Source organism: Oryzias latipes, chromosome 11 (assembly GCF_002234675.1).
Source record: "Oryzias latipes chromosome 11, ASM223467v1".
Classification (NCBI taxonomy): Eukaryota; Metazoa; Chordata; class Actinopteri; order Beloniformes; family Adrianichthyidae; genus Oryzias; species Oryzias latipes.
Genome location: NC_019869.2, coordinates 13,169,020 through 13,184,716, shown reverse-complemented (window position 1 = coordinate 13,184,716; position 15,697 = coordinate 13,169,020). Strand labels below are relative to the sequence as shown.

Sequence of the window (15,697 nt, the reverse complement as noted above, 5' to 3'; positions counted from 1 at the left end):
CTTAAGACATCAAAGTTGCTTGATAAAGCCTTGAAAATAAATTTCTTCTTAAAATGACACTAAAATTTCACGATTGAAACAAGGATTTCATTTTGATAAAAGTTTTAGTGAAAAACATGGCCAAAAAGGTCAATATTTCCATTCCTTGATCATAATGTGCATTAAATTGCACTATAAGCTTAATTTACAGGTGTGTGTTCAGATGCCTTTGACTGATAATTGAAAACAAAGTAACTTTTTAAAGAAACATGTGATTTGACTTCTCACCCTGCAGCGGTTACCTGCCCAGACATCGGCCACTCTGCTGTGGAACACGGAAGATGGCGACTAATCTATGGCACGCAAAACCAATATGATGCGATGATGATGCTTGTATGTGATCCAGGGTATTACTACAGGGGTCAAAGGATCATTCGCTGCCAGGAAAATGGCACATGGAACTACCCTGATCCTCACCCAGTCTGTGACAGTGAGTCAAAATATTATTTTTGTATTATTTTGAACCAGTTCATTAGTTCAAAAATAGACTATGGCAAGGTAATGCACCGTAATTAGTATTTGGAGCCTTTGGCAGTTAACTATGAAAATCTTTAGCTGTACCAACTGATTATTCAGAAAAATAATATTTGTTTTTTTCATTGCAGTCATTTCCTGTGGGGACCTTGGCACTCCACCAAATGGTAACAAGATTGGGACATTGACTGTGTATGGAGCCACAGCTATTTTCTCCTGTAATACAGGATATACCTTGGTGGGCTCTCGAGTACGAGAGTGTATGTCCAATGGTCTTTGGAGTGGAACACAGGTCCAATGTCTCGGTGAGATTTTATATATATATATATATATATATATATATATATATATATATATATATATATATATATATATATATATATATATATATAAATACAGTTTATATTTGTCTTGAGTCCAGCTCTTTACTGAAAAACATTCAAAACACTCTTTTTGTCCTTACATAGCGGGCCATTGTGGCTCTCCGGAGCCAATAGTGAACGGACAAATCATTGGGGAGAATTATAATTATCGAGGCAGCGTCGTCTACCAATGCAACCCAGGATTTCGTCTCATTGGAGTGTCGGTGCGAATATGTGAGCAGGATCACCGGTGGTCAGGACGAACTCCTGTTTGTGTCCGTAAGTCATTCTGGAAAACACAGACTCACAAAGCACTTTGAGGTTCATCTCAGCGTGAGAGATGAGAATTTTCTAAGCAAGTGAGGCAAGTTGGCATTTAGAGAGGTCACGTGAAGACACATATTTAGGTTTGGGACAGCTCACTCCAAGCCTTGAGGTCCAGTGTGTCTGCATAATTTCTAGATATATCATGACTAATTACCTGGTTCAGGTGTGTCCAGCCAATTAGAACATGCCAGAGTAAGGTATGTTGGAAAACATGCACCAATGCGACTCTCGAGGCCGGAGTTGTCCATCGGTGGTAGATAATTGGTAATTTGTTTTATGTCCTACTGCTCTCCCTGTCTCTTATGTTGAGATCAACCATTGTAATTCAAATGTAGTACACCAAGAATGTAATCCGGCTCTTTTCTGTCCTTTGAATCCCCCAGCCATCACATGTGGTCACCCTGGCAACCCTACATTTGGTACAACCCAAGGTACCCAGTTCAACTTAAATGATGTAGTACGTTTTGTCTGCAATACTGGATACGTTCTACAGGGGGCTGTTAAGTCTACATGCCAAGCCAGTGGGCAATGGAGCAACCCCCTACCCAGGTGTAAAAGTGAGTAACTTAAGCATTTCAATGTAATGCCATTGGTTGCATTTAATCTCCGTAATAATTTCATGCAGAATAGATAATATACTTTGTCTAAAGTACTCTGTTAGAGTCCAGCAAAAGATCGCTCCCACCTGGTAATAACCATTAAATTAGAGAGCTAAAATAAAGGTTCAAAAAGGAAACCTTGTTTTTGAGTAGAGGGTATTTGTTGAATGGTAAAATTTGTTTAATGGTTAGAATTCCAGAAACTATTTGTATGGGATGTTTCTTCTCAGCACCATTACCTCTGTTGCCGCCTGCGGCCCAACTGTATGTCTGGGAAACAGTTAATAGGCATGCAGGGATAGCTGCAGATCACCACAGGATCCTTGAGGTTTTTTTTATTTTTTTGAAGGACAGCCGCCTGTTGACATCTTCATCCTTAAATATGCTGAAAATAAGTATTCTGGTCTGATTTGAACGGAAGAATCCAAGATTTATTTGACAGCAGTTTTGTTACTAACAAAATAGCTCGACACCCATGTTTGTGTTTTCCACTGAAAGCTTTGTGACAGGCGCAAATAAAAGACTGCACAAAAGGTCGGGCCTTGGATGTGACAAGACAGTGACAGAGCCAGCAGCTGATTGACTTGTGGCTTTGTTTTAAATGAGAGAAAACCCTTTTCTTTTTGTTCGTTTCCATAGACAGGGAGGTTGAAAAACTAACAGGCCATTTTCCTTTATTGAAAAAGAATGTGTACAGCTGGCTCCGACATGCATAAGAGGACGATATTTTAATGCCTTAAATCCCCCCCGCTCTACCAACGACACCAGTTAAGCGTAGACCTTGACAGGATGCGGACGCTGACTCTCAGCTGCATTCATGTAAAGACCGGGTGATTCTCAGCGTGTTTGTGAGGCAGCGTCACCGTCTGCTCTGACGGTCATAATTCTCACCGCTCATGTGAAGACATAAGAAGCTTAGGGGTCTTTTTGTCAATCAGATTTATTGCATTAATAAGGGCTTCTGTGACAGTGTCTGTCTCACTCTTTATCTGTGGAAAAACGCAGTGATGGCTTCGTCCATCTCACCTTTGTCTTTTCTGAATGTTAGCATTTTGTTGGTCGAGATAAAGAAACCCTAATAAGTTAATGTAGTAACAGTAACATTTGTTTTAGTCTGTTTTAGTCTTTTGTTTCACTTAATGCACCTTAAGGTTTTGTGGACCTCAGGCATAAGTTTGAAAATAGACCATTCGTTGACAGTGTGCCTTACAGTGCTGAAAATACGGTCATTTTCTTGATATATGTCCTCCATCATCAGAAAAATGCCACTAAAACATTTTAAAAACACCAAAAACACAATTTTATTCAAAATGAGTCTTTAAAAACAGGAATAGTTTCAAAATTCGAAAGAAAAAAAATGACATGTACTCTTGACTAATATAGGTTAAGAATTGCAGTGTTACCAGGGTGCCTGACACAAATCTGATACAAAAAAAACCGGCTTCGCTTTTTAAACTCCCACTTTTTGTACGTATTCATTATTTTTCTCGTTTCTTTGCCCCCTTTGGTTCTCACAGTGTGCCACAAAGGAATGTAACAATACATTATAGTTTTAAGTAGCTGCTGGATCACTTTGCGACCTTAAATTTAAGGTGTATTTGTTCAAAGCTGAATTTCAGGCTTGGGATCTAGCTTGCAGAAAGTCCTCTATTGCCAAAATGGCTTTGTAGTCTTCTGCAGTCATTTGTTGCAGTCAGGGGTTGGGAATTTACTGGAAAAGAAATACATTATAAAAGTTATTCAGAGGGTGATTTAGCAGCACTGGCCAGCTTGGAAGCTTGAAAATGAGCCATCTTTTATGCACATTTATTTTATACAAAGCGGCTTCTTTGTTTTTGCGGAAGTGAAGACACATTCAAAAGAGCCAGACTGGAAAGGTAAACAGAGATATAAAGACTGTGTGGGAACTCCTAGCAATTATTTGGGAAACCATTAGCATTTTGGCGTACGTATGCTTGGGATTTAAAGTATGGACTAGACAGCAGCTCAATGTGACATTACTGAAAAAAGAAAAAACACTATTGGTGCCATTTATATGCTCCACTTGGACTTCATCATCACTACTACTTTCTATAGCTTAATCATCTCTGACATATGTCACAGTAACCAGGCATAATTACATTTTGCAGCAGTCCTGGACTGTTAGGACCATACTCATTCTGCAATTCTTTGTTCTTACTGCACCTTCAAGCCAAAATTATGCCACCACCAAATACTCAAAGGCTAACCAAAATGTAAAAATCAGCAAAATCAGCTTAAGTCTACTACCACAATGAAAGTTTCATTGACATTTGACCTTTGGACGACACCACCATCTTGAACTGTCCAAACAAAAATGCCTTTAGTATCAGCTACAGATTTCTTCTACTGCCTCTTATCGCCTCGAGCATTAGTGGGAGGCTACTTGGAAACAAATGTTGGAATTGGAAGTTGTAGATTTTGAACGGCTAACATGTGGCATTCCTTTATTGCTCACACATTTTACACCACATTATTATAAAAATTGTATTACATTAGTCATTGGCTCAAGCTGAACGAAACCTTATGACATACAATATGACCATACATGGAATTTGGGCGTGGTTTACAGAAACCTGTCTTTGTCAGGAAAATCCAAAAATGCACATTTGCTGATTCTTCTAAAGGTTACGTAGACCTGCTCATCCCCCCCAGGGAGCAAAAATAATAAAATGTTTTTTTAATGAATTGGACAGACAGGGGCTGAAGGGTAGTGAAGTCTGTGTAGAGGCCATTCAGCCAATGAGACAGCTCTGGGGTTGGCTTGATCGGGTTAGGATAGAGGCTGTGGGCCATACAACGCCATTCGGGCCTCTAACTTTGTTTGTATTTTTCTAAAGAAAAATCTTCCTGTAGATTTTGTCAATGGATGGGTTCAGAAGGTAGTGAAATAAAAAAACAACCAATAATGAAAATAATATAAATTATTTTCTTGCTATAAGAACAAAACAACTGACAGCTGTGACAACTGTCCACTTTTGCATTTCTCCCTCAGTTGTGAACTGCACAGAGCCAGGTCATGTTGAGAACAGCATTAGGCAGGTTCTGTCCAGTGGAGCACATCGCTACAGTTTCCAAACCACTGTGTCGTACCGCTGCAACCCAGGCTACTACCTGCTGGGCACCAGCTCTATTTCATGCCAGGGGGACGGCACCTGGGATCGCTCCTTACCCAAATGTCTGTGTAAGTAACCTCAGTTTCAAAGTAAAAAGCACACTTGACAAAGTATTATTTTTCTGCAGTTTTACTAACAGAGAACAGGTAATTATTTCTCACAATAAAAAAAAGCAAAGGTTTTGTATTTTTTTTTTCTGTCCAGTGTTTGAGGCAATAAATTCATCATTTAACCCATTTGGCTTGTTTCTCCGCTCTGATTGGTCAGTGATGCTGTGTGACCACCCCAGCGTTTCTCCTTATGCCAAGATTTCGGGCGACCGTCGAACCGTAGGATCAGTCATCCGCTACAGCTGCATGGGTCAGCGTACTGTCATTGGCAACACCACGCGAATGTGCCAGCTGGATGGGCAGTGGAGTGGCTCACCACCACACTGCTCTGGTATGGAAAATGACACCTTGAGTGACAGCTCCAGGTTATTCTCCCCCACCACAGAAAAAAGAAATAGCTTAAATGAAACAGACAAATATGATAGTTCTGCAAAAAAAAGTTGTTTTTTTTTTTTTTTTGCATAAAGCACTAAATTAAGATGTAATAGCAACTTTGAGTCACATGGGTGCAACTATAATGCCAGACCAACAAATAAAGACTTTGGGTGGCAGCTGTTTGCCTCTAATGGAGCAAAGTATGTAGACCAAAGGGGGAGTTACCGCTCCGCAGGCATCAAGGGCAAAGAGAGTGTCCTCCATAAAACTCTTTTAATCTACTCACATTAAGACTTAGAAGCATGGGCTCCCATGCTTCAGCTGGGTGTAAAGCAGTTTAAAGACATCCGTTCCCATATCTCTACTCCTTAACGGTGATTTGCTTCAGAGCTCCAATAACACCCATGCCTAGACGATGAGGAACGCTCACATGTTCACCACCAAGCAGCAGACACGTCCACAAACATACGCAGGAACACATATGCTGATGCACACATGAAAATACAGGCTGTGTGGCCATAAAGCAGTGCTCTGACAGTTTAATGCCACCTTTGATGAGTTTCATCTACATCCTACAGGCTTTTAATGTCCTCTCAGCAGACAGTAAATACAAGTTTTTATAAGAATTTGGATGACTTCTGAACCACACACAGTGTTCAAAGCAGCTTTACCATAGCCTTTGAAATGAATGGTGCCCTCAACGCATAGAAAAATGAAATGTTGGTGTGGTTGTTTTCAATAGAAAACATAGAAACGAAGCAAGGGTTAAACTTTTGTCCGTTAAAATGAAAAGGGGCATTATTAGACTCAAGGTCAAGAGATATTGTTTGAGCACATGCATATGCAGGTTCAGTAAATCAGTGTAAAAATAAATGTAACACCTTAAGTTAAGTTCTTCAGAAATTGCACTGTGTGTACAAATCATTGAAGCATTTATATGTGATATTTTAGGAGAATCTTCTGGGCTTTGTGGAGATCCAGGGGTTCCGGTCCATGGTATTCGTCTGGGGGAAGAGTTCACGGTTGGCAGTGTTGTCCGCTTCAGCTGCGAGCCTGGCTATGTGTTGAAGGGTTCATCCGAGAGAACGTGTCTGGCCAATGGGACCTGGCTGAATACACAACCTGAGTGTCAAGGTGAGTGTCCGATCCATGGAATGTTTGCTGAACACTAAGGTAAAGGTCTAAGCTCTACAGAAACCAAACTTTTTTAGATCGTCCTAGAAATGACAAGTTGCAAACCCTAAAAATGATGGCGAGAGTGCATACGGAGGAAGCAAGGGGTCATTTTTGACAACAATCATTTGTCTTTTCATGATTTCTCACTGCAAAACCTTTTAAAACATTGAGAAACAATGACGTACACATGAAACATCTACAATGTGGGTTCAATGATTTCTCAGGATCCTGAAATGAATAACAGGGTGGAGGTCAGACAAAGATCGGTTTATATGTTGCAAGATTAGACCTTCTTGTACAAGGATTGTTTTCCAGGCAAAAATATCTGTAGCAGTGATTTTAGGAACTATACACCCTTACAGTACGAGTTGTCAATTGTGTAATATTTCAGAACTGGGCAGCAAAGACAGACATGAAACTGGAATGTGTCTGTGTTAGAGATACCCACATCATCAGCGTCTTGTTAAATCATCACAAATCCAGTTCCTTCCAGATCTTGAAGGTCTTCATAACACCATTTATTATTCTTCCGCTAACAGAGGCGTCTGACTGATGGATACAGTTAAAAAAAGAGATTGAACATGCGCTGTTGCAGCCTTGGTGAGAGTATTCATGGCCTATGGCCTTCATTCCTTAAAAGCTGCATTAAAAACTCTAACAGTAAATTATAAATTTCATTAAATTTTATAACGTGGGTTAGTGGTGTTTCTTCTTTTTCTTTATTTAAATGTGTTTCATTTTTAAGAGTATCATTTCTTGGAATTTAATATGTTTGTCTTAATTTTGTTGTCCACAAATGAATTTTTTTTTTTCACTTTTATAGTTTACTCTCACTTTTTTTTTTTTTCTTATGCGTTTTACCTTTTTAGAATACTGAACCATTCATAATTATGCTTTGCCAACTTGGCAAGCTCTGTCTGAACCTTTCCTGTATTCTTTTTCTGTTCTACCGATAAAAATGTGACCCCTTTCTTCAGTCTGCCAGCACATCAAGTGTTATTTCCAGATGCAACATCCTGTCTTCCAGCCTGTGTCCACTTCTGTCTCCGAACGCCCACACATCCCACTATCCACCACTATCCCTCCTTTCTCCGTAAACTTCCGATTGCTTTACTCGCCATGCGGGAGCCCTCTAGACGAAGTCGCCCACCTGTTCTCAGTTGGCACAGACCTCAAAGGCCGAGCTACAGCTGGTCATTATGGGAGGTCGATGCCCAGGGGCTTTGAGGGCCCAGGGCAAGCTGGTAACTGTAATGAACAGAACCATCGCTGGCGGCTGGGCAAACACCGAGGGATTTTCTGAGCAGAAAATGTCTGCATCAAAGCGGAGTTACTTATGAAATAGGATGCACAGGATCACAGGGAGATAAAAAAGAGCAGGAGGGACACAGTTTCAAACCTGTAGATAATAAGGAAACAGAAGCATCTGTATGATGTGTATTTAAATTCCCTTCAAGGTGAATCACTTTTATAACCTACATTTATTTTTATATATATATATATATATATATAAGCAGGAAAGGGCTTCACTGTGGTGAAGTGGTTAGCTCTCTGACCTTTCAGCAATTGAAAGCCAGGCTGGGTCCTTTCTGTTTGGATATTGTATGTTTTCCCTATGCATGCTTTGGTTTTCTTCAGCTCCCTCCCACAATCCAAAAACATGCTCGAAAGATTACTTGGTGACTCTAAGTAGTTCTTTAAGGACAACTAAGGTTGGATATGGACTGTCTGCAGGCGAAAAACTGTCAAACCTGTACTGGACATGCAGGTGGCCCACACAAAATGGCAAGGCCATAGAGCACTTGAGAAGCCCATAGAGCAGAAAATGTTTGTGCACATTTTATTAAGGGGATGCTGTGAGTAACAGGTCATAGCAAACACATATACAACACATAAGGTAAAGTAAGGGTGAAGCAGGTAAGTCATACATATTAATATTTAACAAACACTTTGTGATATAGGCTTACCAACACAAGGGTAGTTTCCATTTTCATGATGTCCCTTAAAGAGGCACTACAAGCCTCAAGTGCAAGACACACCAGCACTCCCTTTAATGTTCCACAGACCCAGACAACCCGAAAAAAACCCTAGCACCCATACTGGTGCAAGTGACTAAGATTTTAGATCTGAGTTTGTGTGCTCGTCTGTATCTCTGTGGCTATGCGATGTACTGAACTGTTCAGGGTCTACCCCGCCTTCACCCATTGATTGTTGGGTAGGCTCAGACAGAAAATAGATAGATGGAATGAAACAGTGCCAGTCATAATACATCTTCACCTGTGTGATTTTTTTTTTCAGTTAACAAGTACTCTGTAATTCTTTCTGTTCTGTTTTCAGTTATTTCCTGTGGAAATCCAGGAACTCCACGAAATTCCCACATTCTTATTCACGATGGCCTGACATTCTCCAGATCCATCACTTACAGTTGTAGGGAGGGCTACTATTCTACTGGACTGCTTACAAGACACTGTACTGTCAATGGCACATGGACAGGAAACATGCCAGAGTGTTCAGGTAATGCACTCTTCTCACAGAGGAAACAAGGAATATATTTTCTTACCTCATCTTTGTCTCTCATTGAAGTTGTGTCATTTTTAAAACTTTCTTTTTCTGGTGGGAAGTTGTCTAAAAGGCTAAGCTACGTACAAACTGGGCCTTTGATGTACGTTCGAGAACTTTCTAAACGTGTGTTCAGTCCATAGTGTTCACACTGGACAGGCAGGAAGGGGCTTTTTCTTCTTCTTTCTCTACTGTTTACTAGCGCATGTTTGCCACCTACAGTTTGAAAAGATGTTGAAGCAGGGCAAAAATCTGGTACAATAAGTGATTTGGTTCTTTGCTAGGTTTGCAATGGTGGAAATGGATTGCCAGGAGAGTTGCTTTGGTTTATCTTTATTTAAAAAACAAAGGCACACATCCTCAGGCTCCTTGCTAAGTCTGGGTTCACCAGATAAACCAGCTACACTCTGAGTTTGGTATTTTCAAATTTTATGGTTGGCAACTCCGTGAATTAAACGGGAGTCCCTGATTGACTAAAGACTGACTTGGTTAAGCTGCCAGTGTGTGGCCATTGAACTTGGCGTGCAGGTAGAGCCCAAAAATGATCATAGCAGTCTTAAAAACTTGCCTAGCCTGAAAAACTTGTTTACACTGACTTTTCTTTGGAAGTGTTTGCTTGAATACATGTTGCTGAGGGCGGTGTGAAGCTTTAGAATGTTCAAGTGCTTTTAGAAAATACAGATCATTGAAAATGTGGAGAAAACTCCTCAAAAAAGGCCACGGCTAAACTGGAGGCTAAAGAAAAGTGGCCATTAAGACAAGTTAAAACCGTGATTGGAACTTATTTAGCAAAGATTGGATTGTGTCATTTCCTGTGATAGCAGATAGAAATGGGTTCAAGTCATTGTCTTTAACAGAGCAGAGGTCTGAAAGCTTTTTATCATTGTGTTGCAAATAATTGAAGCTACTGTAGAGAGCCAGGGGACCTCAGCAAATAAGGGTCACTTGGTTCCGAGTGGACATGATAAAACTTTCCAGAAGACACTTTTGGATTTTTGAAGTCAGCAAGCCATAGACATTAAATTGTTTTCGTTGCAGCAGTTGTGCAAAGCACATTTGTGTCAATAGAGCATGGAGCATAGCATGTGTGACTAAATCTGTTTTGTGACTTTAGGAAGACCGTCTTCACTCACATCGTTGTAGTGGCCTCTCCAGACCATTTTGGGCATAATTTGTCAAGTTTAAATTCTACTATCTTCTGCATCAGTAGATTAATTATAGGTCATTATCTAAGAATGTTCTACACAGAGAGAATCTATGGGGATTTCAGGAACAGCAGAATTGTTCAAGTATAAATAATATCCTAGTGACTGGGTTTCCACTACACAAACTTACCAGTCTAAAGGAAAATTATAGTCTTTGCTTGGTCAGTGCTTTCAAGAGGCCTAGTTTCCTCAATCTGCATGGAGTTATGTTTAAACATGCAAAATATATGCATATCTATCTATCTATCTATCTATCTATCTATCTATCTATCTATCTATCTATCTATCTATCTATCTATCTATCTATCTATCTATCTATCTATCTATCTATCTATCTATCTATCTATCTATCTATCTATCTATCTATCTATCTATCTATCTATCTATCTATCTATCTATCTATCTATCTATCTATCTATCTATCTATCTATCTATCTATCTATCTATCTATCTATCTATCTATCTATCTAAGCATGTATAATTTGTGTGTGAAATAATTTTGGAAGATATTATTCCATAACACTGTAGTCTAGTTTTTAATTTCTTCAAGCATGGAATAGGTGCTAGCTGTTTCATTAACTGTAAGACTCCATCTGTTAACTAATTAGCATTTCACATCTTTGTATTTTAAGATGGCATCATGAAGGGACTGCTTCTTAATTGCATTGTATTGTTTTATTTCTTGAGCTATCGGAATAGAATTTAAAAACATTTTTACAGACACCATAAGGAAAGCATTATGCACTGACATTTCTGAGTTATGTTAACCACGTGTTTTGTTTTGTTTTTTGTCCCAAAAACTGTAACCGGCAGTTATCAACTGTGGTGATCCCGGAGTGCCGGCCAATGGAGTGAGATTTGGAACTGATTTCTCATACAACCACACAGTCAGTTTCCAGTGTTCCCCTGGATTTACCATGGATGCGGACAGAGCTTCCACTCTCATTTGTACCAAGGATCGCACCTGGAATGGCACCAAACCTCTTTGTAAAGGTATGATCACATTGCATGAGGTTTGACCCTTTAACAAGACACCTTTAGCTCCAGTGTTGACAATGTTTTCACTACTTTAACTCTTCAATTGTTACAGTGGATTCTGAAGCAAAGGAAAGCAGCTTTGCTCTGTTATGCAACACTTTATTTTAGCAATGTGTTAGATATTTTTGCGCCAGAATCAGCTGATTCCCGTTGTTCAAGACAACAGTTACATTATGACAGTGAGCATGTGTTATTTGTGAGTTGCCACCAATATCTCAGGTAATGAACGTTTATGAAGGTAATAACACAACAACATAGACTCACCAGCCATTTTATTACGTACACTGTGCTAGTATGAGGTTGGACCCCCTTTTGTCCTCAGAACTGCCATAATCCTAGGTGGCATAGAGTCACCAAGATGCTGAAAACATTTCTCATAGAGTTTGGTCCATACTGATTTGATAGCATCAAGTAGTTGTTGCAGTTTTTTCGGCTGCATGTCTATGATGGCATTCAGAGATAGACTCATCTACAGACCTTGGTTCTATCCAGTGGTTATTTGAGTTTCTGTTGTCTTTCTATCAGCTGGAACCAGTCTGGCCGTTCTCTTTTGACCAAGGCATTTCCACCCACAGAACTGCCTCTCATTGGATGTTTTCTCTTTTCCAGACCATTCTTTGTAATCACTAGAGAAAGTTGTGGGTGAAAATCCCAGTGGATCAGCAGTTTCTAAAATACTCAGACCAGCCCATCTGGCACCAACATTCATGCCACGTTCAGTCACCCACCTTTCTTCTCCATTCTGATGCTCAGTTTGAACTGCAGCAGATCATCATGACCATGTCTATATGCTGAAATGCACTGAGTTACTGCCATGTTATTGGTTGATAAGAAACTTGCGTTAAGGAAACAGTTGAACAGGTGTGCCTACTAAAGTGCTCAGTGAGAGTACCTCTGAACCCATTTACTGGATGTAGCATCAGATAAGACTTCTCATCTTTTTTGTCCTGTCTTTGCTTTTTTTTATCGTAGCAATTGTTTGTGGTCCACCACCCACAATCCCCAATGGACAGGTTGTTGGTACGGACTTCACCTGGGGCTCAAGCATTAGTTACTCCTGCAACCAGGGCTACCAGCTGTCCCTGCCCACTGTGTTAACATGCCAGGGCAACGGGAACTGGAGCGGAGAGAAGCCACAGTGTTTCCGTAAGTGGCACCATGCTAAAATTTGAAATTACCTTACACTCTTCTTTGTCTTGTTATCTACTTCATAGTCCATACAATAAATGCAGGATTTCTTTTAACCTCTTGCAAGGCTTGCAAAACCTTTTTTTTTTTTAAATTAGAACATTTCGAATGGGTCACCTCACTTCTTTGCCCTCCGATCTTCTGTGCTCTACTTCAGCTGTTTTCTGTGGGGACCCCGGGACACCAGCTCATGGACGTAGAGAAGACCGTGGTTTCAATTATCTCTCGTCTGTGTCCTTTTCCTGCAACCACCCCCTTGTATTGGTTGGCTCAGCCAGAAGATACTGCCAGTATGACGGCACATGGAGTGGCACTCAGCCATCTTGCATAGGTACTTTTATCATGTTTGTTTTTTTTCGCAAACGTAACGGACTGGTCTAATGTCAAACAACATTTTTATGGGCTGTCCTGTATAACGCTGAAATGGGCGTCCAATATATATATTTTTTAGCTTCCAATTTACCTAGACTTTTGAGGGTGACGTTTATCTTCACCCTCTGTAATATACCTTCAGCTGGTTTAAACTTTCTTTGTATACTAGATTTAATTTAGAAACCATTAAAATGTGACAAAGATGGTATAAAACAAATATAATAGCAAAAACAGGAATCCACTGTTTGAGTAACATTATTAGCAGCATCTTATTAATATTAGACAGTCGGTTGCTGAATATACTGCAGTATTATTGTGGAAACAATCATCACAATAAATTAATATTTGGAGTAAAGTCTCCTGATTTTTGTCTGTTGAATGCAGATTTCTTTTATTTTGAAGTTGAAGGCTTTTCTTCTGTTTCACCTCTGGCTCAATTTTGCCAAAAGAAACTTTCCAAATAGGTTTGTTTTTTATAAGCTTTGCTGGTTTGGGGGTTTTAATTAAGGGATTGAAGTAGCCGCTTTAAGAAAGTAGTGGATGTATTTTCAACATGTGACCAAATTGGACCAATCCGACAGAATTGGATTAAAAAATGAAATGAAAAGGTCATGTTTTTTTCCCCCTTACCGTCCTATACCAACTGTCCAACAGACTGGTACCGATCCGCAGTCCGGGGGTTGGGGACTACTGGATAAGAATAAAGAGAAAAATCTTTTGTGAATTTAAGGCGGGCCATTAAGCTATTGGTTCAAAGTGAAGGCCTATTTGATTTTGGGGCACATGATGTGACAACCCAAACTAGAAGACTTTCTTTATTGAAATTACCCCAGAGCTTTGCTTCATGAATTCGTTTGTTATTTGAACACATTTGACATTAATCTCATTAAAGAATGTTAACATACTACAATAGTAGGAAAGAACCCATAATATTGATTGAATTGAATAGTCATGTATCAGTTTTGGACAGAAGGCTTGGCAGTGACTGAAATGTTTTCCTGTCTTGAGTAAAAATATTCCTGACTTTTTTTTGTAGATTTTCATTAATCAGAACTGTTGTGTTTTTCAGATCCCAGTCACACTACCTGTAGTGATCCTAGCACTCCTTTATTTGGAAACCAGAACAACAGCCAAGGCTTTCAGGTGTGAAAAAATGGACATACACAAAATTCACTTAATCCAGAAAATTTTTATTCAGTGTAGCTATTTTAGCCAGTTCCTTGATTCAGAATTTAATTGATGACTTCTGCAATATTGAGATTTTTATTATTATTATAGAATAATAATAATATTATATATAGAAACTTGCTGCCACTCAGCTCTTTCTACAAATCCAGTACTAGACAACACTGATGTTTTCTTTTTGTCAGTTAAACAAAACAAAACGAAAAAACTCGAAGAATCCGAAGCTGACACTGAAATCAGTAAAACTCTCAGGCTGCGGGTTAATCACTCACGTAACAAAAAAGGGCAGGTCCAGTTTTTACAGAGTTTTATTTGGCCATATTGCAGAGGTAGAGCAGTCACCTTTTTACCTTTAGGCTACACACTGAGCTGCACTGCTCCCGGTGGTTATAGGTTGGCGCCACAGTTCTGCAGTGGAGTCGCCATCAGTGTGTGAATGTGTCTTTGAGAATAGGACTGTGACCCTAAAGCGCTTTGGGCCTTTTAAGAAGGTAGGAAAGCGCTATAAAAGTATACACCATCTACCATTTAAATGCAAATGATGAAATTTTCCCTTTATTCTAAAAATAATACAACATTTTTGATAAGTCATTTTAAATGCCAAAAATGTAAAAGCTAAAATGACCAGATTACTTTCATGCAGCTAATGACACATTGAATTCCTTAAAAAAACATATTTCTTACTATTAAACCAATTAAAAAATATGGGGCTACATAAAAAAAAAAATAAATAAATAAAGCAATTTTTAACATTTATTATCTACTCAAACTAATTGTGTCCTGGTCATGCAATTTAGTCAAAGTTATCTTAACTGTATGTCACTAATGGCCTATAATTGACCAACAAGGCAGAATTTCCTATTCTGTGCATGCATATGGATGACAGTGGAGATAAAAATTCAGTAGTTGAAGAGATAGAAACCTCCAACCCATTTTTTAACATAAAGATTTTTATGTCTTTGTCTGCTGTCTGCCTCCAATCCTCATTATATTGTGTTTTCTCCAGATCGGCAGCACTGTGTTCTTCAACTGCAGGAAGGGCTACTTACTGCAGGGCTCCATTTCACGCACATGTCAGCCCAACTTGACCTGGAGCGGCTTTCAGCCTGAGTGCATCGGTAAGAACCCAGTGGGCTCATGGGAAATAAAAAGTTAAAAAAAAAAGGTACATCGTCTGCTTGATTAGAAAGAATTATTTGGATTAATTCAGGGCCTGATACTTGCTTCTGACATTCACTGTTGCTTGTAGGGGTCTGCATCAGCAAGAGTGTGGTGATACGATACGTATCCCGATATGCGTTCCACGATACAAAACATATCACAATATTGTATCAGAACACTTTTTATTTTATTTTAAGAGTACAACTTATACAACTTAAGCGCTCCTGTCTTGTGGCCTGGGGGCCGGACACTGGGTTCGCTTGTGCCTCTGGGCATTGGGGGGGCCCCTGTAGGGGGGCCCTCTCTGTGCCTGGCTGGTGGGGTGGGCGGTCCCCTCCTCCTCCCCTCCCGGGCTGCCTGGGTCCGGATGCTGGGGGGGCTTCTGGCCTGGGG

General features: G+C 39.7%; 1 protein-coding gene across 3 annotated transcripts in view; it reads left to right on the top strand.

Moving 5' to 3' along the window:
• csmd2 (CUB and Sushi multiple domains 2) overlaps positions 1 to 15,697 on the top strand; it is a 279,666-nt gene that overhangs the window by 248,333 nt on the left and 15,636 nt on the right. For all 3 annotated transcript variants that reach the window (XM_023959868.1, XM_023959867.1, XM_023959870.1), the window contains exons 52-64: positions 275 to 469; positions 645 to 818; positions 981 to 1,154; positions 1,586 to 1,759; positions 4,815 to 5,003; positions 5,203 to 5,376; positions 6,372 to 6,554; positions 8,934 to 9,110; positions 11,174 to 11,353; positions 12,371 to 12,544; positions 12,744 to 12,917; positions 14,028 to 14,101; positions 15,150 to 15,261. In XM_023959868.1, the coding sequence (XP_023815636.1) occupies positions 275 to 469; positions 645 to 818; positions 981 to 1,154; positions 1,586 to 1,759; positions 4,815 to 5,003; positions 5,203 to 5,376; positions 6,372 to 6,554; positions 8,934 to 9,110; positions 11,174 to 11,353; positions 12,371 to 12,544; positions 12,744 to 12,917; positions 14,028 to 14,101; positions 15,150 to 15,261 (2,154 nt within the window). The remainder of the gene's footprint in view (positions 1 to 274; positions 470 to 644; positions 819 to 980; positions 1,155 to 1,585; positions 1,760 to 4,814; positions 5,004 to 5,202; positions 5,377 to 6,371; positions 6,555 to 8,933; positions 9,111 to 11,173; positions 11,354 to 12,370; positions 12,545 to 12,743; positions 12,918 to 14,027; positions 14,102 to 15,149; positions 15,262 to 15,697) is intronic.